Source organism: Chelonia mydas, chromosome 3 (genome assembly GCF_015237465.2).
Source record: "Chelonia mydas isolate rCheMyd1 chromosome 3, rCheMyd1.pri.v2, whole genome shotgun sequence".
Classification (NCBI taxonomy): Eukaryota; Metazoa; Chordata; order Testudines; family Cheloniidae; genus Chelonia; species Chelonia mydas.
Window position 1 is genome coordinate 183,912,882 of NC_057851.1, and position 18,424 is coordinate 183,931,305.

The 18,424-nt window shown below is 41.7% G+C and overlaps 1 protein-coding gene across 3 annotated transcripts in view; it reads right to left on the minus strand.

Moving 5' to 3' along the window:
* The window catches only part of XPO1 (exportin 1), a 79,079-nt gene that overhangs the window by 2,837 nt on the left and 57,818 nt on the right, over window positions 1–18,424 (minus strand). For all 3 annotated transcript variants that reach the window (XM_037896002.2, XM_037896003.2, XM_037896004.2), the window contains 8 exons: window positions 14,645–14,826; window positions 13,274–13,430; window positions 12,942–13,105; window positions 10,845–10,979; window positions 9,774–9,957; window positions 8,055–8,161; window positions 7,369–7,563; window positions 1,529–1,697 (listed from right to left, as the gene is read on the minus strand). In XM_037896002.2, the coding sequence (XP_037751930.1) occupies window positions 1,529–1,697; window positions 7,369–7,563; window positions 8,055–8,161; window positions 9,774–9,957; window positions 10,845–10,979; window positions 12,942–13,105; window positions 13,274–13,430; window positions 14,645–14,826 (1,293 nt within the window). The remainder of the gene's footprint in view (window positions 1–1,528; window positions 1,698–7,368; window positions 7,564–8,054; window positions 8,162–9,773; window positions 9,958–10,844; window positions 10,980–12,941; window positions 13,106–13,273; window positions 13,431–14,644; window positions 14,827–18,424) is intronic.

Consider the following 18,424-nt stretch of genomic DNA (forward strand, 5'->3'; position numbering starts at 1 on the left):
TGTGAGAGCGTATATTTAATTGCAATAATCATAAAATCATAAAAGCAGGTCAAGTAAAGCGGACTGTAAAACTCCTAAAAAAAAAAATGTTTGTTGGAATTTGCTGACATCTAAACGTTTTGCAGAAATGGTTAGATTTAGTCAAACTTCCAAAGAAATCCAGATTTCCTTCAGTTTGCCCGCCTGGCTTCTCCACAGTTCATCTGGTGGTCTGCTGAGACCAGGCTTCTAGGGTCCACAACTCTTGGGCAACCTGCCAGGCACTTTCCTGGAGTCAGGGACCCCGTGGCTTCTAAGACTTCTGGGGCCAGGTAAATTCCTGACTCTGGGAGTTGAGTCCACAGGAGCCTTGGCTCCCAAGCTCCTCAGCAGACCACCAAGTGGGCTGTGGCCCAGCTGGCACTCTCAGGCTCCCCTTTACTTCACCATATGGCTTGAAGGAGGGCTGGAAACCTCAGCTCCTGGAACTCTCAGAGCTGGCACTCCCTGGCTCCCTGTCAGTTGGGCTACCAAGATGCATCCAGGCTCCTCACGTGGCAGGCTGCAGCAGAGCCCGGAACCTTGGAAGCCATGGCAGCTAAGACTGAAAATGACAGTTCTTGTCAGGTTCACTGCTGCCCTGAAAATTGACCAGACTCCTGTCATTTTCAATCCACAGCAGCTATGACTTTCGGAGTCCCTGGTTCCGCTGCAGCGACCAGGCAGACAGCTGGCGACCCCGGACAGCATATTTCATTTTGGAAACACCACATTTTGCTGTTCCAAAAGAAAACATTATAGGATTTCAGTTCTGCACATTTTTTCCAAGTTTTTGGCTTTTCATTCCGATTTGGGATGATAATAAAATGCCTGAAAATTAAGTAGTTTTTGCAGAACTGAAATTTGGTTTCCCAGTCAGCTCTACAACCAACCAACATCATTAACATTACAAAAATGGCAGACACCAAGCCCCCTCCACCACCACTGTTTGGCAACGATTTGGAGAACAATCTTATAGTTAGATACTTATTTTAAAAAACAGACATCCTCATCAGACCTTGCCTCTATCTCTATACAACAGGCTGCATTGCCTACAATGGGAGAGAAGTCTAAGGCCTGTTACTCTGCCAGTGTATTTGAAGGTACTCAGATGGCCTGCTCCAGCATCTCCCCCTTCCTGAGGGACACCCTTCTAGTCCCAATATGGGTGCCTCCTATTGGGGTTTCCTTCTTGTTGAAGGCTGGGGAGATGGTGAGCTACAGGAAAGGAAAGGAAGCTAGAAAGGGGAGAAACAACAACAACAGGTACCCTCCCTGGCTGTAGGAGACAACTACATTCAAATATTTTAGCTTTATACATCTGGACAGACAGCAGAAGCCTGTGAAAATAATGACTAATAGAAAATATTGATACAATACAGCAATACCACCTCCGCAAATATATATTTCCCTAAGTTGACCTACTTATCACATACTCCCTCAAAATATAACATTCAGACCAATTAACTATCTGTATTTTTAAACTTGAATAAGGCCAAACTCTACTCACCTGTATCTGCAACATTTCTCATTGTGTGTTTGAAAGCCCAAATAATAGAATCCAAAACAAGTTTGAACTGTGCAGGTGGAATGGCCAGGAATGCTGGAAAGCAATGAGAATTTACTGCCTGGAGTAGCAAGAAAAAGTTTGTTCTATGTTCAGGATACTCTTCAAAGTCCTAAAAAGAGAAATACATAATGAAATTCCAAGTTCCTTTAGCAGCTATACAACACACCACCGGCTATCACCATAACAAAAATCTGATCCAGTAGCAGAAAGAGCAGCAGCTTTCCAACCAGGACAGCCTTTTTCCTTATAAAAAATTATTATAAAAGGAAATATTAACAATTTCAGGCCAGCATATGGACCCAATGCAATGCTTTTTGACTTAAAAGTCTGATAATGTTATGTTCTGATGAGTTAATCAAACTGAATCATCATTCAAGCCGGAGTTCTACTGTAGTTAGCATGTAAGAACTGTGCAAGCCATTCACATACCACTTAAGTTTCTATACAACAGTTAAATATAAGAGTCAGACACTTCACAGCACAGAAAAGGGGCAGAATGGTTGCAGCAGAAGCGGGAAGGGTAGTTTCACAATATGCTTGCCTTAGAGCACCAGAAGCCCATTAGAGTCCCACCGTACAACCACTACTATTTTGTGAGGTTAGGTGTTTGGTGTAGCCACAAGTCAGTTACTTTACATAGCATGCTCCTCCAAATCTGGTGGAAGCTACATTGTTCACTAGTATGCATGAAGGCCAGGGGAAGGGTGCAGGAGGAAGCCAATGGTAAACGCCATAGTACAGTAGCAGAGCAGACCCTCTTCCAAGGTGCTCTGGATTCTGCATGGATGGAACCTGATTACACTGATGCGCAGACTCTACAGGGTTTGGAAACTGTACCCCCCTGCACACACACACTTCCTCCCATAAGATGAAACACAAGTTTCCCTGAATTTTTCTTCTTATTGCCTATCAGGATAGCAAGGGTGGAAAAAAGGTGACAGCCATTTAGACCTAATTGTTAACTCCAAACCACACAATCTTTTCCTGCATGCTTAGAGAAGTATGAAAACCATAAAGGAGACTAAAAGGACTTTGGACCAGTTTCTAAGAAGATGATAAACAGAGTTATAATTTAAAAACATTTGGAGAAATGTTCAGGCAATAGTCTAGAAACAGATCTGGGTACAAGTCTGAGGACAGCATGAATCCAAAGTATGTTTCTCCTCTTTAAAAAAAGCACTCTAGTGTTTATAAGCTACTAAATAAACAAGACACTTAGGAGCAGGTTAATTTGTCTCATACAATGAATTGCTGTATTTTCTCACAATGGGGTATCACTTTTCACGAAGATTCAAGGGCTATTCATTACAAAATTATGACTGGAGTCTTGTGCACCTGACAGCTGTAGGAAGAGCTGGGACAAAATTCCAGTTCCTTGAGTCTGAAAACCTTAGCTGCTTTTGGCAAGAAGTTTTCATTAGTAACATAAGTCTGGTCACAATCCGCAAAGTAGAGGTAACTTGATGTGTGGCTCAGAAACAGCACTAACTCTGATGTTAATATTTTGGGAATTATTTCTGGCTATTTCTTCGTATACTACCTTTCTAATAGTACTTCTCATTCTGACACACGTCAAACATTATGAAATTATGTACATATCACTGCAGGTTATACCATAAGGATTTAATCACACAAGGTATTTTACCATATAACTGCTCTAAGGATAAGTTAAGTTGTTTTTCTTAGCTTCCAAAAAGGAAGGACTAATAAGTAGAAGTCTTAATATTCTTCAATTTAGAAGTCTTTGGAAGTTTAATGCAGTGGTTCCCAACTGTAATCTACAGGGACCTAAAATGTCACAAGGCTGACTCCTACTAGGTTCCTGCTTTACAGACTTAAAAGCTCTTAATTGCAAGTTCCCTTTCAAAAAGCCAGGTCATTAATAAAAAATTTAAGTCTTGAGAGGCTAAAAACAAGATGCATAAATCCACATTAAGGCACCTATGTTAAAGTAAGCTCATTCAGCACTTAAAAATAAAAATCAATACTTTCCTAATTTCTTTACCACATAAGCACTTGCTGCAATTGCTACAGGATTGTTACATAATTTCAAAAAGGAGGGGAGATGGTCCACAACACACTATTCAGATGTGGATCACTGTGAAAAAAATTGAGAAGCCCAAAGTGTTGACATTTGGGGCTGGATTCACGAAAGCACTTACGCCCTTAAGGCCCAGAATCAGGCCCCAATGATTCATAAAACCCTGGTTAATGGCACCTGAAATCATTTGGCACTTGAATTACTGCAGTAAATATTCCCTAGGTGCCTATGTTTCTGTCTCTGAGCATGTGTTGTACAGCCCCATGCCAGAAGTCCGGATGCCTAAAGCCCAGAGCAGTGTACAAACTGGGAGAAAATAAGTGTTCCTCCACTTAGCTTGTCTCTGGGACCTGATCCAATAAGCGTGCTCAGACCTAACTTACTACACTGAATCTTTATAGGCAAGCTTACACAAAAACAGCCAGTAGTTGGGGAGAGGAGACCCTCCCTCATAACTTTTAGTCCACTGGTTAGGGTACTCACCTGAGATGTGAGAGACCACTGGTTCAAGCCACTCTCTCCCCACTGACAGGGAGAAAGGATTTTGAACAAGAATTGCCTCTTAAGTGAGTGATCTAGCCACTAGGCCGGGGTGGGCAAAATATGGTCCATGGGCTTTGGATCCGGCTCACGGGATTGCCACCCCCATGGTGCCATGGGTCCCCCGCTGCTCCGGGAAGCGGCCAGCACAACATCCCTGCAGCCCCTGGGGGAGGGAGGGCAGAGAGCTCCACGCACTGCTCTTGCCTGTGGGTACCTCCCCCAAAGCTCCCATTGGCCGGGAACTGGGAACCGCAGCCAATGGGAGCTTCAGGGGAGGTACCCACAGGCAACAGCAGCACATGGAGCTCTCTGCTCCCCCACCCCCATGAGCCACAGTTGCCGGCTGCTTCTCGGAGTGGTGCGGGGCCGGCAGGGAGCCTGCCTTGGCCCCATTGGGTGCCGCTGCCACCCCGGAGCTGCTCCAGGTAAGCGGCACTGGGTCAGAGCCCGAACAACTCCTGCACCCCAACCCCCTGCCCTGAGCCCCCCGCCTGCACCCCAACCCCCTGCCCTGAGCCTTCTGCCTGCACCACGCACCCCCCCTGCCTTGAGCCCCCTCCCGCACTGTGCGCCCCCTCCTGCACCCCAACCCCCTTCGCTGAGCCCCCTCGTACTCCCCGCACCCCTCCTCTGCCCCAACCCCTTGACCTGAGCCCCTTCTTTTACTCCGCGCCCCCTCCCACACCCCTTCCTGCACCCCAACCCCCTGCCCGAGCCCTACATTCACGGGCCTGCAAGCAATTTCCCCACCCAGATGTGGCCCTCGAGCCAAAAAGTTTGCCCACCCCTGCACTAGGCAATAAGGCTTTCCAATATCAGGAGAGACTAAAGAAGCCCCTGTGACAGTGTTCCACTTGGAGCAGAAAAACTGGATCCTCGGTCTCCCTACACCTCTTAAGTACTCCAATCACCAGGCTATAGACACAGTCATGCTTGCTCTCTCTGGCCCAACTATTCTTTTCAGTATTTACTCACAGTGCAACTGCTTCACCATTGGGCCAGAGAGGACAAATACAAGAATGACTCTGTAAACTGGTGGTTAGAACATTCACAGGAGGTAGGAGACTTAGCATCCAGTCCCCCGCTCCACAGGAGAGACTGAGGGAACATTCACATCAGAATATCTTATAGCCGAGTGACTATGGCACATATCTGAAAAGTGGCAGATGCCTGTTCAAATCCGTTCTTCCCCTCAGATGGTGATGGGAGGACTTGAACTGGGGATCTCCCAGATCTCAAATGAGAAAAGTTGAGGGACGCCCTCCCCTGCCTTACAATCCCATCAGCACCTAACACCAAGAGAGGGTTTGCAGCTGAGAATCCCAAGCAGAGGGAGGTGCCTCACCACAGCCTAGACCCAGGCACCTATCTCCAACAGGGGACGGGCTAAGTACACATCCCTTAGCTTAACACCTCTCACTGGCTACCTTGGGAGGAGGAGCCTCCTGGCTTTTGTGAACACCATTCTGAGGGGCCTCTCTCTCCCATTCATTGTAAAGGGAGCCGAGGCACTAACTCCGGCTTTGTGAATACCAGTGATTTTCTAGGCACCTAAAAGTGATGTATGAGGACACTCAACATCATGCCTAAGGTAAGTCTATACAGCAGTGTAAGCCTGGGCTTAAGTCTAACTCCCTCCTTGCACCCATAAATCAATTGTGCTAACCTAGAGCTTGGACCTAGGATCCCAGGACCCCACAAGACTGGAGGGAGGACCTAGGGGCCAAGCCCTATTGCTTTCCTGTGTGCACGTAGCCCTGGCTTGACTTGGCTCCCAGAAGTCCTCCGGATGTGTCCCAGAGTTCCCAGAGACAGAGTAGGAGCACTGAAAGCATTACTGCCTGGCTGAGCGTGCTTCCTGTTTCTGCTCTTCTCACAGTGGTGGCAGTTCCTGCTCTGGCTCCTCCTCGCTGCTGTGTGGAGCTTGCCCGGAGCAGGAAGCAAAGGTGACAGGCAGGAGGCAACTTCTGGCTGCCAGGATGTTGGGGTTTAGCCCTCCCCTGGACGTGCTGAGCCAGCAGCTCTGCTGTCGCCCCTCCCTGCAGGGCAGCCACTTGGTCTGAGTCTGTCCCTTGCTCCTGGACCTGCGTGTGCAGAGATGCCCAAGCAGCATGCACTATGAGGGCAGCGAGTGGGAGCCAGACCAGAAAAATTCCCCTAGCCTCCCAGGGATCCCTTATCCCTGCCTCCCAGAATGTGGCAAGGACAGGAAAAAGGGATCCCTGAGGGGTGCTGGAGCACACTGCACCCCAATTCCAGGGGATGCATTTCACTGCTCCGCAGCGAGCAACAGCCAGGATGGGGTGCATGAGCGATTTTCCTCTGAAACCTACATTTTATGTCATTTCAAAATAAACCAATCAACCAACTCCTTAATTGAACATACCATTTTAAAAATTAAGAATTACAAAGTTTCATTTTAATAGTTTGACAGTCATGCAGACTGATGTCCTAATTATCGTTAGAACAGGTGCATGTGGGCATTTTCCTGCCAACGTGACTCAACCTAGAGCTGGAGAGCCCAATTTTCAGATTAGATGGTAGTTCAATATAAAGCCTTCTCACACTGCAGTCATTCTACTGAGATAGCCACCAAAGGAGCTTATTATGCAGTTTAAGTATTCATGTGCTCCCTATGGGCACCTGATCTCATCAATAGCACCATCACAGCTGGGAAACAGGGTGGGCAGTAGAGTTTGCCCACAATGTACCACATTCCCAGTGCTAGAATTTTGACACAGGGTGGTGGGTGTGCTAGGCACTCTAGGATAGGGTCTGTGTCCTGCAACATGGGCACCAGAGCCCTAGGTTCAAGCACGGGTCAGAAAATTCTGAACGTAGGGTTGAAATGCAGTGTAGATGCTGAAGCCCACAGTTTCCTGACACACGTCAGCTGACGCAAGTCCCACTAACCCTAGGTTTACATTGCTGTATAGACATATCCAAAGTTTCTTTGTGAATATAGTTCTTGGCTCCTATTCTTGGGAAAATGCTGTAATATCACCCATCATAGTCATTCTGTATAACCAACAGCAATAGCCAACACCCTAGCGGGCTTTGTGGAATGTCTGATTCTCCTCCCATTTCAGAGGAGAACTCTGCTTGGGATATCTTATTTGGTTCGTTTGTTGGTTGGTTTTATGTGATGTATTATGGAGACTATAGGTATCCAAACACAAAAGATGAATATACTTACCTTATTAATCATATTTAACGTGCATTCAAAAACAGCATCAAATATCTGAGGTATTTCAGCAGTAATGTGTCCCCCCAATTTATTTACAATGATAGCCATTGTACTGAGTACTTCAGGTTCTCTAGCAGCTGGAACATTTCTCTGGTAATCAATGAGAACTGCATCCAGCAAAGGAGGAACAAAGTTTTCAGCTACCTGGTAAAGAAAGCAGAACTTTGTTAGATATCTAAAAGATTGCCTATAATAATTGCATAATTAATGCTTTGTAGCAAAGTATGAGCTATTTTACATACCTACAAATAATTTAGGCCCTAAATGCATTTTTTAAAAGTAGCTTGCCAAATATATACATGCATATTTTTCATGTAAGCAGCAGTGGCTTCTTTAGAATTACTTCTACCCTAGTAATCATTGTTTTAGATTATTGATCATGTAGATCCAGGTCTATTAAATCCTCTTGGCTATAGCTCATAACATTGTTGCAATATCACTTAAATTATGTAACTCTCACTCGGCCTTGAGTCCTAGAGTGTGCATTACATATGTTTTATGGACCTCCTGAAAATGAGTTGCTATGACAAAAGCAGAGTGTCTTAATTATACTTTTGTTCTGCTGTAAAGATTGTAGATTTCTCCCAGAGTGTCTTATTTATGAACATTGCTCTTTACTTTAAAAATCCACTTACCATCTGCGGATCGTTGGACCTGCTCACCCAACCAGAAATTAGTTTTAGAGTTTCCCTTTTTACTGTCCTCATACTTCTAATCAAAGGTTGTTTGGTAACCATTTCACCTGAAAAGTTTTAAATTTTATTACAACTCAGTTAAAAGGGTTTGTTGATACTTGAATATAAAGAAAACTGACTTTTTACACAGAAGTTTTATGTCAAGCTGTTGTCAATACTACACTTCATTTAGCAGCTCACGCTCTTTGTACATGCCTACCCCATGCACCAAGTAGTCTGTCAATTGGGAAAATATTGCATCAGTTCTAATCTCCCTTCCCTTTCACTCAATGCCCCACATATTTTGGTCTCCTTCCTTTTGCCCTGTCCAGGGCATATGATGTCACAAGAGCAAGTCAAAGGCATTACAAACGTGCAATATAACTGCTAATCTGCTAGAGTATACTACCACTGGCAGACAGACATGCTCAAAACAGCCTCCAGCTGTGATTTTATTACATTACACATTCCAACCTACAAATACTATGAGACACACTGGCCAGTCATGTACATTCGCTCCTAAACAGTTAGTTGCCCTCTCCCCCATCATCTGTTCAAAGACTGCAGGACCTCCACACTACCTACAACTGATTGGAGTGGGTCTTACTTTACAATCCTAGAGACATTTTGTCAGAGCCATGTTAAATCCTGAGAGAGGTGAGATCCAAACTGTGGGATTACCCGGTAGTTGCAAATGCAGCACTGCACCCCTAAACTGCAGACAGAGCTTCAAGAAGTACCTAGCAATAACTTCTGAACTTCATAACTACACATTGCTAGGCATGGACAACTTCTGGCCTTTGGAGCTGCACAGAATCAAAGATATACTCTCTGGTATGGAAGGCTTCACATAGGTCAATTGTACAGCAACTCTATAAACATCAAGTACTGCAACTCTACTCTCACTATTCATCTGTGCAAGTTCTACCTGTATTATGTGATGAATATGTACGTTCCCAAAAAACAGCACATGGGTAGTGCTGACTGGTACAGCAGAGATGGAAAAGCCTTTAATTGCTCCATTAGAACATCCTATGGCACACCAAAGGGAAAGCAAGACCTGTTCCCAAACTACTGTAACCACCCTCCCCCACCCACCTCCTTTGAGAGAAAACACCTTATATGTAATATTTGTATTTTGTTTGACAAAAATGCTATCCAAGTGTTAATTTCTTTCCAGCAATAACTTTTGATTTATAAAGTCTTGGCCTTGAATTTCAGTAACGATCATTTATTCAGAAGACAAAATGCTCTTAGTTAACATCAAAATACTAGCTTAATATATTAGCACTTTTCAAACAGGATAACTGAAGAAAGAAAAGGGAGTTCTTGGCTCTGATTTAAAGAAACTACAGTAAGCCACATTTCCAAGTGTGGGTTGGGGCTTTTATTACAAGATTTAGGATGAGTTTTCACTTCCACAGAAAAATATTTACTGTGTTTTACAACCCCACAATTCTTCTTATTCATAGTTTAACAGTATCATCTATTTTTCCATCAAGAGACAACAGAAGTTTATCTGACTATAAAGGCTAATAAGTCTCTCAATCTGAAAAGCCAATATAAAATTAAGTAAGCTATTTCTTACAATAAGCACTTTGTTATTTATTGATTAAAAGGTGGTAATAAGAGTAGATAGTATTATTCCCATTTTGTTAGAAATAACATGGAAATGCTTACCATTAGCCTGAATAGCTGCAGAAATATTTTCACTTAGGCACTTGTACACATTCAGCATATCTAAATAAATTCTTCCAAGCTGAATCACAAAGGGGTGTCCAACTGCTTTACATGCTCTTACATTTGTTTTCAGAATGCTACCCAGCTGTTTAACTGTTTCAGGATCCTTTAGAATATCAACATTCTATTGAAGAATAATAATTAAAGTTAGTTTTGTTCAGTTAATGAGACTGAGCTTCTGGAAATTTTTTTATGAAATAAAAATTCAGTCAGTCATTTCAAACATTTATCCCATCTATGTGTTAAGACTATCTCAATGCAGGAGACAGCCCCTATACTGCTGTTCTGACTCATGGCACTTAGTGATGCCAAGAGCAACAATGGGATGAAATTGGGATTACTTCAATATTGCTTTTCTGGAGAAGTATCACGTACATGAGCAGCAGTACAAGTATAACCCTAAAAGAAGGAAGAACATAAGGACAGAGGAATGGGAGAAAAGGCACGAGAGGGCGAAAAAAAAAAAGTGAGGAGAAACAATGGTCCAATGGCAGTACAAGGTAGAGAACAAAGCTTGTTCTTGTCACAACAGGGATCTGCAAAGAAAAATAGGTCTCTTACTTTCCTTCACAAAAGGGAGGATTGTTCTTCAGTGCATAGCTATTAGCAGTGGCTGGAGGAGAAGACAACCCTCCTACCTGGAGTAGTATTACAGTAAATGTGTGGGGCATGTGAGCAGGGGAAAAAAGAGTAGATCTCCTCGGAAGACACAAATTAAGCCCACAAACAGGTAAACACCATTTTATATTACTACAAGAAATATGCTGCTAAGTTCTTTAAAAGACTATGAAAAAAGACACTTCCCTTTTGTTCCCTTCCCCATTTTCGCAATACTTCTACAATCATGCCAATTATCCTGCTACCCAATGTTTGGCCAGGTACTGCCAGAATTAGTCCACACAATGCCAGATCAAGCACAAAATTAAACCTTATTAAAAACCAAACATTTAGCAGGCTCTCTCTAGCGGAGCATAAAATACTTAGAAGTTAACATTTCCATAGTGCTCTTACTTTTGTTGCCTGCTGAATTATGCTGTCCCACACTTGATTAGGGAGCAGCATGTATTTTTCGATCAGATGCTCCTGTACAGTTTGGTCAGTCTGTGCCCCAATCATGTATCCAACAGCTTCATAGAATGTATGCACCTGATTTGAATGAGAAACAAGTGAGATAGGAAGGAAAGTTTTCAGAGTTAAGACCTAATGTTAAAACAAGACTTCTTAATGCAGCCATTCCTATATCTCTAGTGGTACATGCACAATTTTTAAAAGTTGTTCATAAAGAGTTGAAGCAGAAAGCATGTTTTAACTGAATCTAAAAATATTCCCAATACACACTTCACAAAGATTCCACATTTTTAACCAAACATCAAAACTGACTATTTTTGGATGTTTGCTGGACTCGATTAAAACATTTTCAATCATCAGATTATTTCACAAGGTTTGTTTGCAGGTCCCAGTTTTTTTTTTTTTTTTTTTTTTTTTTGAAAGAGCAAGGTTTATATCAAACTGGGGTATCAGGTGTGCAGCAGGGAGGAAGGACTGTTTTAACAAATCCTATGAGGTCCATCAAAGTAAGGTACCTGTCCTACTGACTCACTAGGCTATACGTTTCTGGGATAATAGTGTAGTATACTGTAGGGGAAAATGGAGAGGGAATGGGGAAACAAATACTGAAACATTTAAAAACTGTTTAGATAGAATACTCAACATGGGTAAGAGTATTTTATTCAGTCCTTCTCCATGCACCCCATTTACCTCCCTCCTCTCCTTCCACTCCTTTGCACCGCCTTCATCTTCCTTTCACATTCTATCAGTCTGTCTTCCATCCTTATTCTGCATCCCTCACAGAGCCACAAATTGCAAGACCAAGCACCTCATATTCATGCCAACTAACTCCTTTTTAGTACGTCTCCCTCCAATTTCTTTTAGGGTACATTTGGAGGGTGATTAAAAAAATCACTTACAATGGGAAGCTAATTATATCTTTCAACTATAGAGTGGCTACCACCACTCCCTAAAGTCAGGGGTTTTGGCCCGAGGGCCACATCTGAGTGGTGAAATTGCATGCAGGGGCATGAATGTAGGGCTAGGGCTGGGGCAGGGGTGCAGGAGGGAGTGCAGGGTGCAGGAAGGGACTCAGGGCAAGGGGTTGGGATAGAGGAGGGGTATGGGGTGAAGCAGGGGGCTCAGGGCAGGGTGCAGGAGGGGTTTGGGGTATGGGCTCTGGAGTGGCTCCAGGGTGGCAGCAGCATGCACTGGGGCCAGGGAAGGCTCCCTGCTTGCCTGCACTGGCCCCATGCCGCTCCTGGAAGTGGCCAGTGGCATGTCCCTGCGGGAGAGGGGTGAGCGCTCTGCACGCTGCCCTCGCCTGTGGATACCTCCCCTGAAGCTCCCACTGGCTGCGGTTCCCTGTTCTCCACATGGAGCCTTCTGCTCCCTCCACAGGGACGTGGTGCTGGCTGTTTCCGGGAGCGGCACAGGGCCTGCTGCGCCATGGCGTTGGCAATCCCACGGGCTGGGTCCGGACCGAAGTTTGCCCACCCCAAAATAGATCTTCCCCAGATGCTAAGCCATTTTACCCACAGAGAAAATTGCAAGTATCATTGCTACACCATATATAGTAAGTTTGTGTTTGTGTTTGTCTCTAGTTTTATCAAACTATGGTTCCCATTTGGCATAATATGTACTATTTGTTTTACCTGTATTCTTGAACTTTTCAGTAGTTGCATGCTGTTAGTGGGGATACTACTCTATGCCATGTTAAAACCATTAACTAATAAAAACAATTAGGTGCGGAATCTTAAAATCTTTATCCCAAAAATTATTCAACCAGAACTTAATTCTTGTTAAAGAAATAAATGGGAACCCATTAAACCCACTTAATCTCCTGGAGAGGACGAGGAACAAAGTCTGCTGAAGGGTGTTAACTAAACCCCCACACAATGACATAAGCATTCTTCTAGTGCCACAGGATTATGCCCTACTAGCAAGACTAGGAAACTGAATTCAAATCCCCTAGAAAGCACCACCACCATTTCACCATGACTTTTAAATATTAGCCAGAGCCACCACATATCATTACTTAAATTGCTGAATTTAACATACCTGCTGTGGCTGAAGATCACAAATGATTGTATTAATATTGTTCAGGATCTCATCAATGAATGGCATGACTTCTCCCACTTGCACCTGAACAAAGTGTCGGCGGCATTTCTGTGCTATTTTTATGAAGGTATCACAAGCCATATCTTGGACACCATCATGGGTTTCTAAATTAAAATAGAATTATGTGTGACTTTTATGCTCTTCACAAAAATTCTACACGTGTATACACACACACACACGATCAGCAGCTCCAATATGAAAGTAATATTTGAAAATTTAGGTCCCCAAAAAAGTGTTAGTGAGCAGAAAAGTGATGAAACAAACATATTTACCATGCATGAATTCAAATAGCTTGTTGACTACTGTCTTCAAAAATTTCCAGTGAGCTCTCAAAAACCGTGGATATTGACCTACTATATACATGATATTTGATGCAATAATAGCTTTGTTATCTTTCCCTCGCTTTTGTTCACAGAGTCCCAGAAGATCCTGCAAAGAAAAAACAACCTATACTTGTCTTCCTTTTCAAGTTTAATGTTTATATTTTCTTAGAACTGTGATGGGGCAAAATTTAAAGTACTATAATAACCAATGCTAAAACTGTAGTTTGGCAATACCTGACAAATACCCAAAAGATCACCAAATCAGGCTTCATAGTTGTTTCAATGCATTTGAACAATGTAGATTAAAGTTAGGATATTAGAAACACAGAGATTTACTAAAACTTTTTGGAAGGACAAGAAAGCAGTTTTCTACCCAGAAATTATTTAAATACACCTCATTAAGAGTTTTCAAACTGATTTTTTTTAAAGTAGCCTACAGTATAGTTTTGAGTAACATGCGTCAGTCTTAATGTGAATTATAGATTGTCTGAAAAATACAAAAAAAACCTCAAGCCAATCAACAACATATAACATTAATCTCTGCTACGAATGTACTCATACCTGGTGTCACATGAACTTAAATTCACTTCAGGCATGGATATAAAAGTGTAAGCAATCCTCAGTATTTTGTACCAAATGAAGGCAAGCACAAATTTCAAGTCTGCAAAATTTATTTAACAAAAACCAAGCAGTCTTAAGTTCTTCCTGTAGCACAAGGGACTGGCTACCTACTAGTCTATATTGGTGAGTGTAAAATAAATGATAATTGAAAGAAATAATTTAATATGAATTACTGTGTGAATCTTTAAAACATGGTAAGAAATGCCTCTTTTCTAAGGAATCTTGAGTTTTTACCAAGCAGAGCCTCAGTTTTGACAGGTTTTCCACTCCGCCAAACATCTATTGATAAAACTAAACTTCTAATAAATCTAAAATGTATATGGTAAGAATGCTGTTCTCCCCTCACTGACCATAGTAGAGAAAGGTACAACCTTAAAGGAAAGAGAAATGCATGATAAACTTAACTTCTTCTGAATTAACCCAGTGTAAAACTTATCTGGGCTAATTTCCTTTATAAGCATGATAGCCAAGGCTCCTTTTCACATAGGATATATTACATTTTTGTAAAATTGACTAGTCAGTTTGCTTTTTTCTACAATGTAGTTCAAAAAAAACCAAACAAACAAAAAAAAACCAAAAACACGTGCATCAAATGTTAATATCTTCAAAGAAATTAAAAGAAATCGCCATTGCACTTTTTGAACCTACCAGCTGTTCTGGCGTGAATGTGAGGAACCCACTAGTTTTATGACATTATACCTTAATTACTGTAACAAGAAATCGTTTTTCATCCTCTTCATGCATTGCTCCACTGATTGACCCAATAGCCCAACACAGAGTATTCAAATTCTTCCACGACCATTCTGTTCCATTCACTTGATTGTGAAGTTTTTCTGTCATTATTCGTTCAGTATCTGCATAATCCAGATGCGTAAGATAAACTAAAAGAAACAATTACATTTTAACATATTACAAATCCACCTTTTAAGTAGCCACAGTACATTATGGAGGTGCTGGTCACAACTCCATCACAGAGATTGAGTTCTATTTCATACATATGTAGTTTTCATACAAAACATATGTTTTGTATGAAAACTACAGCATATCCTTCCTAAAGTTACAGTCCAGTGTGAATTTTGGAAGGATTTAAGTAAACGTTAGTTTAGGATTTAAAAATAATTAAAAACAGGGTCCTATAAAAATTTTACATCTATGTCAAGTTTTTTCTTTGTCCTAAACATAATGCAGACAGTTCACACTTTCTATATAGTTAACGTTAATTGAAACCTAGTTCATAAACTGTATGTGGAGAACTTAAACTGCTATTAAGCTAAATTACTAATAATGGTTGTATCTAATTGTTAAGATTATATAGGCTCCGGTAACCCATACGTGAGGCCAATGTGATGTAAGTGGTAAATCAACCCATCCCCCTAGTTAGTTTGCATGCAACAATTCTATTGGTTGTAATGACTCAGTGCTATAATGGAGATGGAGTTCCCACTGGTAGATTACTTGATGCAACTGTCACTCTTCTTTAAAGAGTCTGTGGATGCATGCTACCTTGGGCCTCGCGATAAAAAGCCCTTCACAGCAGTGCTGCCTGAGCTCCAGTTGCACACAGGCACTTCGGGACTCAGAGACAGCTCTCCCAACCCTCAGTTTTACACAGCAATGGTCTCATTGACTGTCCTCTACATCAGTAAGTCAGTTGCAACTTGAAGGCCAGATTCACCAATATGCTTTGGCTGCTCTGTACTTCTCTGTCCGCTCTAAACCCAGTTTAACTAGCTGGTGCACTCTGGCTACTTTGGTGTACCAGTAAATCTACAGTAAAAATAAAAACTGACTTAAGGTTGACACGTATCTTTACATTGTATTGCAGGGTAACAATGTTTCTTGTTTAGTGTTCGTGTATGAAATTCTATTATTTTTTTTTAAAATAGAGATAAGGAATTTCCCTGAAACAAACTACATCAAGATGGAGTTAAGGTTGAGCATATGCATCAGTAACAAACATAAAAAAAATTACAGGGATATGATGGTGGTCTCAAAACTAAGCACTAAGGCACCCAAGCAGCCTTAACTCTGCCTGTAACATCAGGAGGGGGGAAAAAAGGGAAAAAAAGTGTTGATTAAACAAAAAGACTAAAATAATCTGGGACAACAACCATTAAAATGCCTTACTCATAAATCTGTATTTATTCCACGATGTCGCAGAGTTGGGTGCCTTATGTTTAGATTTCTATTAAGTATATCTTTAACTCTGAATTTCTGTGGTTTATAACACTGTTGTAAGAAAATTACACCAGTGTAATTTTTTTTTTTTAATCCTGAAGTTACTGATGCACACTTTCAACATCAAGTTTTTTTGGTCTAGGAATATACAAGATGAACACAGTACATGCCTAGCATTCAATGACCTAATTGGAAGGTGAAGAACCATCACTGAACAGATGAAGATACCAAGCAGAAGAGTAGATATATCACATACCTAGAACAAAATGCTGAAGACTACTGTTTCTTAGGTATGTAAAAAACACTGATCAGGTATTCTACAGTGTATTCAAAATCAAAGGATATGATAATTTTCACAAAAAGAAAAGGAGTACTTGTGGCACCTTAGAGACTAACAAATTTATTAGAGCATAAGCTTTCGTGAGCTACAGCTGTAGTGAAGTGAGCTGTAGCTCATGAAAGCTTACGCTCAAATAAATTTTTTAGTCTCTAAGGTGCCACAAGTACTCCTTTTCTTTTTACGGATACAGACTAACACGGCTGCTGCTCTGAAACCGATAATTTTCACAACTCCTACAGATATTTCTCTCAGACAGTCTTAAATATGGTGGTTCACAGTGGTTGCCAGAATTATTCATGACTAACAGATGCACATTTTGTATTCTAATAACCCAAAGTAGGGTTTTTAATTTTTCTGAATTTCCTTTAGTAAACATTTAATTTTTTAAAAATTATACTGAAGTATTTTGTAAATTTGTTCAGCAAACATCTTGATACTTTCTAGCAGCACTGACTCTTTCATAATGCTTAGTATGAATGATTTCTAATATCTTTCAAAGTTGTGATGTAATGGGAAAACCAATTTCATTTCAACTATGCATGATACTGTCAAGATGGTAGCTTGTTGCTGGTTCTTTTTTTAAATGAATAGTTAAGGTTACGAAGAATTACACTGCATTTTTTTTTTAAACTGACTACACCTTCTGAAAAATTCTCCTCTGGAGCTGGTATGTCATGTCTCAGACAAGGAGATTTGTAAAAAGTTATTCAAGGACAAACCAATTCATTCTGAGCTACTGGAGAGTTAAGCTATACCTATTTTAGCTTGAAAGTGCTGGGTCTGCTCAAAAATAACACAAATACAGCTGAAAATAAAATTTAAAACCAACATGTCATTATGTAGATCTCCACGAAGTTCCCAGCTAGCTCAGGAAAAAAATGTTTCTGTGCATGCTCAATGAGCATTTACTAAGATTTTGGCAGAGCTGTTTTTCCCGCATGTGACATACACAGATTGGGAAATTGCATATTCTCCTAACCCAGCTCAGGAAGACAAGAACAATGAGCCTCCAAGCACTGCCCCAAAGCGAGTGGAGCTAGCAGTGTCCAGCTTGGTAGGTGAGTTTTTTGGGGAAGATCAGTGGTGCCACAGTTGCTGCGGAGTATAGTGGGATAAGGAGAAAAGTCTAGCCAATAAATTATTAGAATGCAGGTTAAGCAGTAGAGCTGGTTGAAAATTCTGACAGAACAGTATTCTGTCAGAAAATGCAGTTTGATCAAAATCTAAACATTGTGTTTCAACTTAATCACTTACAATTATTTACTATAATTAAGGATATGATTTAGTCATGGGTTCAGTGTCTTTACTGGACCTCCATGACTTCAGCGGTCAGTGACAGAGGCAGAGCTGGAGCTATGCACCCTCCTCACAGCTGTGGCAAGAGCGTGGGCTGTGCCCCCGCCCACCCCTTGAGCCAGGGCTGTGCACCCGCCCGCCTTCATCCAGGGCCAGAGCTGTACATTTTGGTACAGCATAAAGCTACAAAGATGGGCACCAAGTAATGTATAAAATGAGAACTAATGAGTACTCATGCTGTTCTCTTCCATTCAGACTCCTCTACTGCACCCATCACCACCATGGTACCTGAGCCCCTTCCAGCAACGCATTAAACAGGACTCATGTGTCATGAGTAGTTCCTCCTCAGAGGAAAACAAGAATATGGAATTCTAGAAGAATTATGATGTGCCATCTGGTTTCATTTGATATCAAAGACAAAACATACCTTGTACTGCCAAAGGAAAGTGACAACATAGTTTAGGCCTTGTCTACACCACAGAGTTTTGTCAACAAAAATTATGCCACTTCAGTTAAAGGGCTTTAAACAAACTGCGGTTGAATGTCCATGCTATGCTCCTTGTGCTGGCAGAGTGCATCCACACCAGCAGCTCTTGCATCGACAGAGAGACCAATGCACTGTGGGTAGCTATTCCACTGTGCAACTGTGCTTTGGGAAGGGTTTG